This window comes from Halichoerus grypus, chromosome 1 (assembly GCF_964656455.1).
Source record: "Halichoerus grypus chromosome 1, mHalGry1.hap1.1, whole genome shotgun sequence".
NCBI classification, from domain to species: Eukaryota; Metazoa; Chordata; class Mammalia; order Carnivora; family Phocidae; genus Halichoerus; species Halichoerus grypus.
Genome location: NC_135712.1, coordinates 68,860,197 through 68,874,534, shown reverse-complemented (window position 1 = coordinate 68,874,534; position 14,338 = coordinate 68,860,197). Strand labels below are relative to the sequence as shown.

The following is a 14,338-nucleotide window of genomic DNA, read 5'->3' as shown; positions in this document are numbered from 1 at the left end:
ATATATAAAATAAATTATATCTATATGTTGTATGTATTTGTATACACACACAATTTCTAGGTTGCGAGGAGGTTGTGAGAGAGAGAGTGTGTGTGTGTATGTGTGTGTGTGTGTGTGTGTGTGTGTGTGTGTGTGATCATATGAATAACAGTTGGGAAGTATAGGAAAGCACAAAGAAGGAAGGAGAAGTTAGCCACGATTTCCCGAGGCAGTGCCAGCCTTTGAATGTTTCGGTAGGATCCCCTCCTGGACATTTATGCTCATGCGCATGAGGTCTTTTGGCTTTCAGGACTGGTTCTTGGCCACACGTAGTTTGAGAAGCACTGGCCTACTCCATCTGTGCCTTTCTTTAGACAAAACCGTGTTCCAGGGGCGCCTGGGTGGCTCAGTTGGTTAAGCATCCAACTCTTGATTTCAGCTCAGGTCCTGATCTCAGGGTCCTGGGATCCAACCCCCCATCTGGCTCCCCACCCAGGGAGGAGTCTGCTTCCTTCCTTCTCTCTGCCCGCCCGCCCCCCGCTTGCACGAACTCTGTCTCTCTGTCTCTCTCTCTCTCTCAAATAAAAAAAATAAATCTTAAAAAACAAAACAAAACAAAACTGCTTGTTCCAAAGAGGACTCTGCCACAACTGTGGCCACTTGCAAGGGTCACTTCTCAAATAAGCGCCTGCTTGTTTTGCTGAAAGTGGGAAAATTTGAACTTGGTGTGGAGGGATAAGCAGGAGTAGACTTCCGTCTTTCCTTAGGAACAAAGGAAGTCAGTGTAGGATTTTAAAGCAGAGAAATGGCATGATCAGACTTATTTTTTTAAAGGAATGGGCAAGACTGGGCACAGAAAGGTGAGTTGGGAGGTGATTGCAGTTGCCGGGTCAAGAGTTGATGGTGTTTTAGGGTGGTGTTGGTGGGGATAAAGAAACGTCAACAGATTCAAGAGATTTTGTTAAAAGTGAAGCTTGAATACATGTGTCAGGAGGTGAAGGAGAGAATTACCTTATTCCATGGTTTGGCTTTGTTGCCTGTATGTCTTCATACCGATGGTTTTTCAAGATAATCAGGTTTCTGTGCTATTTATTTAAATAAATGATAGGTAAACGGTTGAACAGCTTCTATTTGCTTTTATTACACAGTCTGCTTGCTGTCAGCTCTGACTCTACCTGAATACCTAGAGAACATGGTTCCAGTTGTAATTTACTATAGAAAATCTGATTATTGGCCCTTTTTTGAAACCCTGAGCCTTACAACCTGAGAACAAATTTTAATTATATTTCCACAACAACAAAAAATCAATCTGAATACTTAGTAGACTTTATTGAAAATATCAGTTTGCCAGAAATACACAGGTATAAAACCATTGTTCATTACATATGTGTGTGCTTACTAATATGACTGCTAATATTTTATATCTACTATATCACCATCAACTCAAAAAATGTAGAAACAACACCAAAGGGTGGTAAGTAGCCAAGAAATGATTCTTGTTTTCTCCATTACTTAAAAAAAAAAAAAAAAAACACACTTTACCGGAGGCATAATGTACACATAATAAAATGTACCCATCTTAAGTGAGGGAAAAAAAAGAAGGAAGGATAGAATCTTAGAAGATAGAACTGTTATTAAAACCAAACAGATTTCGTTTTTGAAAACTTCATGCGTGTCCTTTAGTTTTCTCTTTTTACCATGCATTGGTGAACATGATCTCGGGGCTGGTCTACAGGTAGAATTTGCGTTCCACCCACCGTTCTAGGAGTGGCTGAGAAAGGAGAAGTCTTCTCCAAACAGTGCAGGCAGGGGAGGAAAAACAATTTTCCCTCTACCCTTCTAGAACTCTACCTCCCCCCCTCAATAAAAGACAGATTAACAGGAGAAAAAGAAAACAATTTTAATTACATAGCACACACAGGAGCCCCACAAAGATGAGACACGAAGGCAGCCGGATATTTGAGGCTTCTCCACCCTTCTGAGTTAAGGAAAGGGCTCGGTGTCCGCGGCTGCCCAGGGCTGGGGTGGGAAGCCACCAAGCAAGTGAGAGGAGGAACTGCCTGGTAAACAAAGGCTGCCCTGCCCAAACCTCAGGCTCTCTGGTGAAAAGGTGATCTCTGGTCAGAGCTGCCTTCCTGGTAGGGGCCCCTTTTCTAATGTAAATCTCCCTTACAAAAGGGTTACTCCCACCGTTTTCAGAGCTTCTCCCGAGTGGTAGTTTCCTGAAAATAATCGGTTCAAAATAATAAGCATGCCAAAGAGGAATATTTTGGGTAGTATATCCTGCCACCCTCCAACAGAGCAAATGCCAGAGCTAGCCTGTCACCAGCTGAGGTGCACGGTCATAGCTGTGGGGTGAGGAGGGGAACTATTCTTTTGTATTCATTTATTTCTTCATTATTACCTCTCACCTGTCCACTTTTCTCCTTTTTGACCCTGTTTAGCTTATCAGCTGATCACTGTGGTGATCGCAGCAGCAGGAGGTGGGCTGCTTCTTATTCTAGGCATCGCGCTGATTGTTACCTGCTGCCGGTGAGTGAGTGACTGGGGGTTCACGTTCTAATTCTCTTTGCCTCTGCTAAGCAAGGGTCAGTGTTTATTTTAAACAATGTTTGGGCTGCTTTACAGTATTAAATCATCCTGTATGACTGAACCATTAAAAAAAGGAGAGAAGGAAATTCTTGATAGATAGTGCCATTGAGAAAAGACAACAAACGGGACTCTTATTTCCTTTACTAAAAAAGAATATCCCCAAGCACAAGCAACAAAAAAGTGATAGATTGGACGTCATCAAAATTAAAAACTCCTGTGCTTCAAAGAACCCTATCAAGAAAGTGAAAACACAACCTAGGGAACAGGAGAAAGTATTTGAAAATCATATTTCTACTAAGGAACTTGTGTCTAGAATATATAAAGAATTCTTACAACTCAATAATAAAAAGGCAACCTCATTTAAAAATGGGCAAAGAACTTGAATAGACATTTCACCAAAGGAGATGAACAAATGGCCAGGAGACACATGAAAGGATGCTCCGCATCATTAGTCATCAGGGAAATACAAGCAAAATTGGGAAACCCACTAAGATGCCTATTTAAAAAACAAGAGGGGAGTGGGGGGATGGGGTAACTGGGTGATGGACATTAAGGAGGGCATGTGATGTAATGAGCACTGGGTGTTACACATATGACTGATGACTCACTGACCTCCAGCTCTGAAACCAGTAATATATTATATGTTGATTAATTGAATTTAAATAAAAAATAAAAATAAAAGTAAAAAACAAGGAAACAGCAAGCATTGGTGAGGCTGTGGAAGAATTAGAATGCTCCTACTCTGCTGGCGGAAACATAAAATGGTGCAGCCCCTCTGAAAAAGTCTGTCAGTTCCTCAGGAAGTTAAACACAGCGTCCCCATATGACCGAGCACCTCCGCTCTGACGTACATACCACGAGAAGTGAGTATGTGTGTTCACACAGAAACATGTACAAAAGATCACCTATTGTATGATTCCGTTTATATGAAATGTCCAAAATAGGCAAATCTAATAGGGCCAGAAGGTAGATTAGTGATTGCCTAGGGCTGGCAGGTGGGGGGTGGGAATTGGGGAGTAAGGGGTAAGGGGTTTCTTTTTGGGTGATGAAACTGTTGTAAAAATTGATTGTGATGATGGCTGCACAGTTCTGAATATACTAAAACCATCGGCTTACATACTTCAAATGAGCAAATTTAGAAGCAAACAAAGGTGAAGGGGTTAGCTGAGCTATTTTGGCAGAAAGCAAGCTGTAGCAGGCACATGGGGTGAGCAGATGCTCAGCAGCATGCTTGGCTTTGGGCTTCTTGGAAGCCAGTGCAATTGGGAAAAGGAAGAGTAAGGAAGAAGTTGGTCCCCTTTCTCGGTAATTATCTAGCCAGATAAGGGAAAACTATGACCTTTGATTTAGATGATTATAAACGGCAGGAATTTTTCTGACGTAACAGATGGAGGGAACCTACCGAAAGAGCAAGTTATCTTTTCGACCGTTGATATGAAGATATCAACGGGAAGATACCTTTCACCTCCAGGAAGGCTACAGAGAGCAGTTTGCCCCAACTGCCCATCCGGGAATGCAGGCCTCGTGGTACTACATTTACCCGTCATTTGCAGAGTTGCCACCAGATCATCAAACCATGAGTGGAAATAAAATCCTGGGTAGGAGACTAGAAGCTAGAGGGATTAAACCTCAAGGGGATGTAAGCCTCATATTTGCTAAGTGTCCGAGAACCAGGTAGTGTGACCGCCTGGAGAAGGAGCTGGTGACTATGGGCTTTGGCAAAAGGGAAGGTAGTTGTGAATTAGTTAAGTCATTGTTTGAAAACGGATGCCCCACCCTCCAGGGAAGCAACACAGTGGCAGGTCTGTTCTTGAACTTACAAGAAGGGACAACGCCTAAGCCACATGCTGGACATTTGGTTTTATGACCCTGAGTCATTTTGTGCCTTCCCAGAAGGTTTATTTATAGGAAAGTGAGGTAAGAAGGAAGAAACTTCAGATTATCTTACCCAGGGCAGATATAACTAAAAATGTCTGATCCTAGGCCCATTCCATAGGTAAATCACACATATTTCCACCATTTCCAGCCAGGGAACCCTGACAAGTAGGGGCTTGTCCTGGGCTTTCCCTGACCTGTGGAAATGAGAATATGTATGGGTAGAATAAACAGGTGGGCATTTTTGCAAATGAGACAACCTGGTTTTATAGTCAGTGGAGTAGCTTCATGTGGTTAAAGGGCCCTGGCTGGCGAGGTAGGAGGCCTGCACTCTCGTCCTAGCTTTGCTAGTAGCAAAGTGTGACCTGGGGAACAAGTCTCATCTTTTTGCAAAGCCAGAGCCATCCCATCCCCAGAGCTCCTCTCTTAGTAAATCTTGGTGGGACCTACAAGCTTCCGTGTACGTTCTGATGCTCAAGCAGGTTTAGAACCATTGGATTATAGAATCCTAAAGGCCTTTGGCTCCAGCATTCTGGGAATTTATGACTCTGATTTCCCTGGCTGCCCCCAAGATGCAGCGACCTCTGTCCCCTGCAAAACACTGCTTCACTATAGATAGCTGTGTTGGTCCTCTCTGTCCGTGGTAACCTGTCCCTTCCAGTTGGAAGATTTTTTTTGCATTTTTTTTTGCATCTAATTGCATTTTTACTTGTTTTAGGCAAAATATAACAATAATGCCATTTTTCAGTGGGCATTTACAAAAGAATGTAATGGTAGCTTTCCATCTAATTTACCTTCTAAAATAATAAAACGTGCTTTCATACATATCATTTCTTTACAACTTGTTCATTTAAGTTGTGAACTATTTTCCATTCCACAGAAAGAGTAAAAATGACATAAGCAAACTCATCTTCAAAAGTGGAGATTTCCAAATGTCCCCATATGCCGAGTACCCCAAAAACCCTCGCTCACAAGAATGGGGCCGAGAAGCTATTGAAATGCATGAGAACGGAAGTACCAAAAACCTCCTCCAGATGACGGATGTATATTACTCGGTGCGTATCGCTGTGCCCAGGGCAGCTCAGGCTCTGATTCCCTCTGAGAAGTACAGGGATTGTGTTTTGTAGCAAAATTAAGATACTTCAGCTGCTTAAGGGTTAAAGAGAATGGTGGCCTGAGCCTCTTATTTACATAATTTAATATCCAATTTACTTACAATCTATTTGCATGGTATTTGTTAGTTTTGACATCAAGATCATGAAGGCTGTTTCCACCAAGCACCTTACTTTTATGGGGTTGTAGCAATAACCCTTCCTGTGAACAAATTTGCTTCTAAGTTATAAGATTGGAAACTGAAAGATAACAGAAAGAATTTAGTGATATTTAGCCTGTGGCCCTTGCATTTTCATCTCTTACATGCCATGCTTTACCTCCCGTGGTTGGGAGATTGGAAACTGGTATAAAGAGAACAACTCAGTGTCGTCGTCAGCAAGCACTTCTCAGAGGTTTAGGAGAATGTTCACTCAGCATAGGTCTTCCACAGCTGGCCCCATCCAGCCCTGGGCTGCATCCTTTGGAAAGATGGTAGACCACCTTGAACCCTGGCTCCTTCTGTCCCACATTGAATAACCCGTGAGCTGCCCAGTTCATTTGACATCACGTGGCAAACACAAACGGGGCTATCTGACCTGAAAAGTAAACAGACGTAGGTGACTTCTCATCCCACGTGGACCTCTTTGAGGTAGCAATAAACATGAAACCTTGCCCCGTGGGGACTTAATAGCCCTGTGACAGAAGTCACAACCCTGCTAGTTGCTATGGGGATGAACCCTGAGGGTTCAGACTTTGGATGGGAGAGGTTCATGCTAAGGAAGCTGTTGTTTCCGTTGACGTACCCTTTGGAAAACGAAACTGGAGGAAGAGCAAGAAGAAATAAGGGGAAAGATAAACATAGACACAAACCTAGCGCTGGGTTTAAGTGTTGATGTTTCCACCCAAGTGCTTTGCTGTCTTCTCCGTCCGGGAAGCCCCGTTACTCGCACGGCCGCCCGGTATCTGCAGGGGCAGGGCCTGCTGCGTGAGCACGTGTGCTCGCACCCCCACACCGTTCGCTAGGGACCCCTCCCCCGCGCCTGGCGGGGTCACATAGGGACAGACAGACCCGTGGCGTCGGAGGACCAACCGCACCGTGTTTCCATGGAGTTAGCCCAAGAGTTGCCTTAAGTAGAAATAATCAAGAACTTAAACCAGCCCCATCTTCCTTTCAGAAATGGGCTGAGCAGTCCATAGAAGCAGAGCCTATGCTTAGGGCATGAAGCTGCCCCCCTGTGAGAAGGCTGTCCCTCACAGTGGCCTCAGGTGTACCTTGGGCACTCCTGGGATCCACGTTCATTATATGCTGTCTCCAGTGTTTTATTTCTGCCAGGCAAGCATTTTCTCCCGGTGGGCCTCACTGAGGGCCTCCTCAAGGTAGCCGTGTCATTCCCTGAGAGCTGCGTTTGCGCATCAGCTAGGTAGTCATGATGGGCTAGGCCGGGATCTGGTCGGAGACGGCTGCCAATCGCTGGTGGCCTCTCGCTCTGGGGTCCTAACTCCACCTTTGACACGTGGTCCTATGTCCTTGTAAAAGTCAGTTCCCCGTTCGTGGCAGGGACATTGGTGTTCTGCTAAATGCCGGAGAGGATTTAAAGCCATAGTGCTCCACAGGGAAAGACACTTTTTTTTTTACAGTCAAGATAATCAGGTAATAATTAATCTTGATGATAATTAGGATAATTAGCCCAGGTCTGTTCCTATGTTGGTGGGCTGTCCTTGACCGTTTTTTTTTTTTTTAGATCTCCTTTGAAAATATGAGCAAAGGTATCCCAGGCTGCACGGAGAGAGGGCCTGGGAGATCCCGACTTCTAGGTTAGCCCCTGCTCCGCTCTGGTTAGCTGGCTCTGTCTTAGGTTTATTAAAACATAGCATTCTTTTTTCTTTGTTTTTTTCAAAGAAAAAACCATTAAATTTAAATCCACGAATAATAAATGGACTTTTCTTCTTTTCTCTCTGGCCACCAGCCCACAAGTGTAAGGAATCCTGAACTTGAACGCAATGGACTCTACCCGGCCTACACTGGACTGCCGGGGTCACGGCACTCGTGCATTTTCCCTGGACAGTATAACCCATCTTTCATCAGTGATGAGAGCAGGAGAAGAGACTACTTCTAAGTGCGGAAGACAGAGGGAGGGCCCAGCACTCTGAGCAAGTTTTGGGCCCTCAGCCGCTCAGAGGACTGCAGCAGGGGGGAGCGTGCTCACCGGCTGCCCCCAGGACTCTTGGAGCCACACTCCAGTGGCAAGCGGGAAGCGGGACAGGCGTGAGGGGCGTGACCGCAGGGGAAGGGCACAGATGGATCCGGGACGTGGAACTGAGGGCCGCTCCTTGGGCACCTTCGCCCTTACTGTGAACATGAACGTGGGCCAGTACCGGGAGTCTCTGAGTGCCGTAGCCGCCCCCGGGCTGACTCGTAGCCAGGGCACGTCGTCGGGCGCCTTCGCCAGGACCCAGTCTTTCCTTAGTTTGCACTTTAGTAAATTGGATAGGGAGGTCTCCTTTCGGATTTTTTCCAAGACTGTTCCAAAAAGAAGGCCTCTTTTCCTCAGACACTCCCATAGGCCTCGATCTGGTGATTAATTTACCGCAAAATACAGGTTCTTTCGTTGTTTTCCTGCCCGGTATCTCCGTGCTAAACAACAGACGATGATGATGAGCATACCACTAAGGTTTGGAGACGCTGCGGGTGAGCATAGAGCATTTTAGCAGGTTCTAGGTCTTCTGCAGTTTCCAAGCCAACCCTCAAAATGAGGAACTGAAATGTGGGAGGCATAGCACACACTCCATTTTTTAGTCAAGGTGACATTTATTTAAGATTATTTTTTCCCTCTGCAGTTAATTCTCACTTTTTCAAGTAAGTCCGCATCAGGGCAAAACAAGTTGCATTTGCTTTTAATTAGAGGCCTCCCGCTGCCCGTAGTGAGGCCAGGCAGGCAGCGCCGGGCTCGGGGCCCTGGGGGGAGGAGGCCTGGAGGGTCACAAAGCCGCAGGCCGTGGGGCGCTTCTCATCCCTGAGGGCATCGCCCAGTGCCGGTCCAGGGGAGTGCGACCCCCCCCCCCCCCCCAGGCCGAAGCTGCCGTGTCTGTGCAGTAGAAATGGGAAGCTGAATGCAGCCTGGGCCCGAGCGGCTATTCCACCGCCGAAGCAGAAGCAGTGGGATGTGGCTAGAGGACTGGGCTGACCGGGCACGTTCCGCGTCCTGAAACCCCTGCGCTTTGGGAAGCCGTGCGGGTTCCTGAGGAAGACCCGAGAGCTGGGACAGAGCCACACGGCCGTGAGTCTGCTTCCCTCCTGGGGCCGCTTCTGTGATCCTATCCCGCATCTTGTCCACAAACTCAGTGTCCACTTTCACCCAACGGCCCAGAGCTGTTTATTCACTGAAGAGATCACTTATTTTCTCTCATGCAGTAATTTGTCCCCCTTTATACTACTGCCGAGTTCCCTCCAGAAACGTAATTTAAGTCAGCATTGGAGAACGAAAGACTTCCGGCCAGTTAAGGAGTTGAGAGTTTGCCTTTGGGAAGGAAATGCCACATGTCTTATTTATTATGCCTGTGACATGGGTCCTGTGGGGTAGGGGGGGCATCCCCAGGGCACGGTGTCTTTACCTGCTATTTGTGGAACTGCGATTATTCCCGCCATGTGCTTTTGACACATCCTGGTTTGGGATGAAGTAGAACACAGTGGTAAAGAATTGTTCCCACCCTGAAGCTTGGAGCTCAGGGGCACCCACATTTCTGGAAGCGGTCTAGCCTTTGGGGACAGTTCTGTCCTGGGCATGGTTGTTTCTTCAGAGTTCTCTTTTTATCTCTTCAGAGTGTATCTCACCCTTACTGTTCTGTAATCCTAGTCCTTAGAGTTTTAAGTGTCAACTCCTGTGTCCCATGGTCTCCACGAGCCACCATCAGCCTGCTGCTGCAGGAACACAAGTCGGGTGTGATGCTTTTTAGTCATTACATTGGACTCATCTCCTGAGATACAAATTCTGTTTTTGTCAGCGGATGCCAACTTCAAATTTCAGAGCATCACCTTTCTGAAATCTTTGGGTCTTGCAGCTCTCTGGGGAAGCACACGGCCTCTGGTCTCACATCTACGTGGAGAGCTCCGAGCCCCTGCCCTCCGCTCACCCTAGCCAACAGACCTGGCTCCCTCATGAGGTGGCCTCGCTTCCTGGCTCTGGGTGCAGATCCTTGCTCATCCCCAGAACCCAGAGCCACGGTGGGGGGGGGCTGTTCCCAAGCATACTCAGCTAAAGGTGTCAGATGCTATCTCAGCTGAGAGATCATCTCCTGTGTCAGGACCAGAAGCTATAAGCTACACAAAATGAAGTGTGCTGTCTCAAAAGCATTCTTGAGAAGAATCCCAAAGTCCAGAAAAGAGTGTCTTGTGAGTTCTGGGAATGCTTCCCTTTGAGTAGGTTTTGTGCATGTGAAGTGGATTAAGAATGTTGTTTTTCTTTTACTGTGAAAAAAGGAGGCCCCCGACAATGTTACGTTCAAATGTATCTCACTTCTAGGAGGCTGTGGGGTTGGGAAACGGACATCTCAAGAGCAGGAGGGTCTAAGAAGGCATGAAAACAGCGTGACCGTTACCCAGTTACACTTTAGCTGCCCACCCTGAGTGAGGATAGGGGAGGCTGGCTGCACCCCTGTCTGGGGTTAATACCTCCCAAAGGGCCCTGTCTGGGCCGAGGGCAAACATCCAGGAGGACAGCAGAAGCCTCTGGACTGGAGGGACAGGGCTGGGTGCACCCCTGGGAAGCAGAAGCTCTCACTTCCGGCACAGGTGCTCCATGTCAGCCCCTGCACCTGGAATGTGTGACTCGTGGCCACAGGAATACCACAGTCCTGCCTCGTTGGGGCCCCACAGCTAGGGGAAGGTGGAAGGGAAAAGGGACACTTAACTGCTCATGAGAGCCTTCAACTTCTGGAGGGCCTGGCGGGGCCGAACGGAAGCCATGTGTCCTGTGGCATGCGGCGGCACCACACCGTGACTCAGAGCAGACCGGGGTTCCCTGCCAGCTTCCCAGCCACTGTGGGTTTTGTTTAAGCTCCAGGGAGTCTTCTTTCTCCTCTTTTCCTCTCGGCCCCATGAGCCAGCCCAGGGCCCTAAAGACCATTGATGAAGTCTACCTGTCGCGACCAGAATCTCTGGTGTTCCCCCGCATGACCAGGCTCTGTGCAGGGTCCTTGGCCTCACCACACCCTGGTGAAGTGTGCATGAGAGTGTCCGTTTCTTGCACACGTGAACTTTCAGAGAGGATGAATATCTTGCCTTAGAGAGCCAGGACTCAAACCCTTCTCCCTTTCTTGCCTTCCTGGTGAATGCTTCACCATCCAAATGGACCTGACATGTCAAAGAGGGCAGGAGAGAGTGGGCTTACAAAATACTTTTTTTTTTAAGAACCTTAATATTATTAAGCATTAACTGAACTAATGATATGAAATGCAAAAAAAAATGAATCCTTTTTGAAAAGGTCCTTTTGGGTTCATTGCATATAATTGCATCTATTTTTTGGACACGTGAGGTCATCATTAAGAGAAGAGTGGCTTGTGTTTAGCGAGAAGTGTACTGGTACGTGGCTTTGGGTGTAGGAAGGGTGAGGTGATGACCTGGGTTTTTGACAAACGCAGCCAGACTTAGATGCCCATCTGAGGGCTGCTTTGCCTTGTATTAGAAGCATATTTTTGTGAACGTGATCAGAGTCATGATCATATTCAGTTGAATGTCTTAAATGCTGACAAATCTTCCTCCTTTGACGAAAATTTATTTTCAGAAGCAGCTAAGTCATTTAGAGCCAAATTTGTTGAATGGATAGTGTAATCAAGCTGGCTGCTAGCATTTGGAATTATAAACAAAGATGTGACTATTAAGTTCTCGAAGACGTAATTCTTAAAGTTGGTCCCAACAGAAGGGCAGCATCTTTGCAGTACAAGTGTGGATGGCTGCCCAAGAAAATGTTTTGAAGGATGATATTTATTCAGATGTGGAAGTTCCCAGAGCAGGCACATTAGGGTCATTCCTCACATGTGGCTTTGTGGGGTCTCCATGAAGCCATCTTGCCCACTGGCCAAGTGCCCAGGTGCCTGGTAGGCTGGGGAACTTTGCCTGAAGAAGCTAAAGCCGAGCATTCTAGTTGCTCCTGACTTAGTTTAGCCTAGCATGCCCCAAAGTCGGGTTCTGACCCATTGTTCTAAGATACTTACCCTGATTTCAAAACTAGGCACTTCTTTGGAGACAGGAAGAATGCAAGGTTCAGTATTTCAGTATTTTCTGTCTTCTTTAAAACTGCCCTTAATGTCAGAGATATTTTTTTTATGTGAAGACTTTTTCGGGATTAGGAGGGACATGTCATTTCCTCCTTCTTGACAAAACATCATTCTGAGGTTCTTATGTGCATTTTTGGAAACAGATAGGGTTTTGTAGAGTTGTCTTTTGAGTATGTGTTCTTTTTTTTTTTCTGAAATCCCCAGAGAAGGAGACTGGTTAAAAGACTAGAAATATTAAAGTATTAAATGCCAGTTAATTTGTTGTGCTAAAGTATCTTTTCAATAGTGTTATAATCCATCCTGTTTGGTATCAACTGCTCACAAAAAAGCCTGTGAAACCCAAGGGGACAATTTAGATCTATAAAGAGAGATCTTAACCAGCTTTGTCCCCTCCGCATTTTTTAAGAGGACATTTCAAAGGATTTGCCTAATAGATTCTGGTTTTATCTTTTTTTTTTTTTTTGGACATGGAATGCAGATGCAGAGTTCTTGCCTAGGAAGGATGGGACTGGACAGGGGTGGGATGGAACCAGTCTATGCGAAACTAACCCAGATTTCTGTATTACCTTGGCCTGTTTCTTCAAAAAAAGAAGGTCTTTCATTATGGGTTGCTGTGAGTTTTGTTAATGTTTGTGTTGCTGGACTTATGGTTAAGTGAAGCATGTAGCTGGAATATGAGCTTCTTGAGTTTTCACATTGTCCCGAATTTCTTTTTGCAAACCTTTAAACCTTAGCCCCTGGTTGATTGTGTTAAAACCATTATGAGAATGTTATTTAAAGTTGTATTATAATTGCCACCTCCACTAATTATTCAGTACTGTAGCAGCAAAGTATTATTTGTAAGAATTTGGTTATTTTTATACTTATATCTACTTTAAGTCTGGCGTTCTAGTCAGTAAATGATGCAATAAAATGAATATCATTTTCATTGTGTGTTTTTCTCATAATAACAAGCAAACAGAGTGCAGCAGGTTACCTTTCATGAGTTAACAATGGAACCGTACAGGGAACTCTTGTGTGGCAAATATATGGATTGAGTCATTTCTGGATCCTCAGTGCCCAGCACAGTGAAGAAATATACTTTTGATGATGGATGGATGGACAGACAAACTGACCTAAATGATAAAAAGCCTAATTCAGGTCTAACAACTGCTTTTGTTTCCTTTCTATGGATTAGAGAGCATAGATAACCAGTTCAGATGTTCAGCATTTCCTCCTGAATGCCGCCCCCCAACCACCTTGGAAGGGAGGGCGGGAAGCATGTCTGTGCTCCATGGCAGGGAGAATCCGTGGAACTTTCAGACAGCGGGCCCTGAGCCTTCCACTTGCGCTGGCCAGTGAATGCGGCTGTCTGGCTAGATGGATGTTCATTAATGATTTGCTTCCTTCAGTGCCTTTCATGGCAGGGATGGGTGAGCCTCTCAGACGCTTTATGACAGAAACCTTGGTCACTTGGAGAGGCTAATCATGTCAACTTGGCGCCTGACGGTGAACTTTGGGCACATTAGATCAGGGTTGCAGCCCATCAGACAGCTTGGAATGGAGATGACCAGCAACACTCTCCTCTCCTGACCCGGCTCCCCAACGGAAATCTCAGCAGGACCCCAGGACTGAGCCCTCTCTTTTTCCTACCCACCTCAGCTAGCCATCACAGCATTTCCAGACCCACTCACCCCTGGAATCTGTTTAGGGCCTAAAAGCGGGTCTACTGCTCTCCGCTGACAAGCTGGCCAGAGTGCTTGTCCTACTTGTGCATCCGACCGGATTTGATTCGCCAGTAAGTAAAGATCTAAAAAATATTTTTAGACCCTTGGGCTTAAAGGACATCATCAATGCACACTGAGTTGTTCCAGTTGCTTGGGAAGTGACAAAAGATAAGGGGCATAGACCAGAGTCCTTCTGTATTGGATACTGGATGGCCAAGACAGCTCTGAATCCCCATACCTGGGTTGTGGCATCATGCAACCATCTGACACAGCGAGCATGAACTTCAGAAAGAGAGAAGACAGATGCCAGGGGCGCCTGGGTGGCTCAGTCAGTTAAGCGTCCCAACTCTTGATTTTGACTCAGGTCATGATCTCAGGGTTGCAACATCGAGTTCTGTGTTGGGCTCACACTCAGCATGGAGTCAGCTTAAGATTCTCTCTCCTTTCCCCTCTGCCCCTCCTCCCACTCGCACATGCGAGCTCTCTCATTCATAAATAAATAAATAAATAAATAAATAAATAAATAAATAAATAAAATAAAATCTTTGAAAAGCGAGAGAGATGCCAAGAATAAAGATATTTATTGATTTTTACTGACCTCATAAAAACTTACAGCACCACTGGAAGCCCTGGGCTCTGACCGCTGGTACAACACATTCTGTAAATTTCATGGCTGTTCTTCCCAGATCATGATGTCAGGCCAAAGTGGCTGCTCAGCTCTCTGAGCCTCGGAGTCCTGATCCCTGACACAGGGATAATAATTATTGCCTTGCAGAGTTGCTGTGAGGATTCAAAGGGAGAATCACGTGAGAACACTCTGT

At 46.0% G+C, this 14,338-nt stretch overlaps 1 protein-coding gene across 4 annotated transcripts in view; it reads left to right on the top strand.

Moving 5' to 3' along the window:
* The window catches only part of HEG1 (heart development protein with EGF like domains 1), a 71,046-nt gene extending 58,307 nt beyond the window's left edge, over window positions 1-12,739 (top strand). For all 4 annotated transcript variants that reach the window (XM_036071647.2, XM_036071645.2, XM_036071648.2 and 1 more), the window contains 3 exons: window positions 2,424-2,511; window positions 5,327-5,501; window positions 7,506-12,739. In XM_036071647.2, the coding sequence (XP_035927540.2) occupies window positions 2,424-2,511; window positions 5,327-5,501; window positions 7,506-7,655 (413 nt within the window). In that variant the 3' untranslated portion in view covers window positions 7,656-12,739. The remainder of the gene's footprint in view (window positions 1-2,423; window positions 2,512-5,326; window positions 5,502-7,505) is intronic.
* Window positions 12,740-14,338: the final 1,599 nt, after the last annotated feature.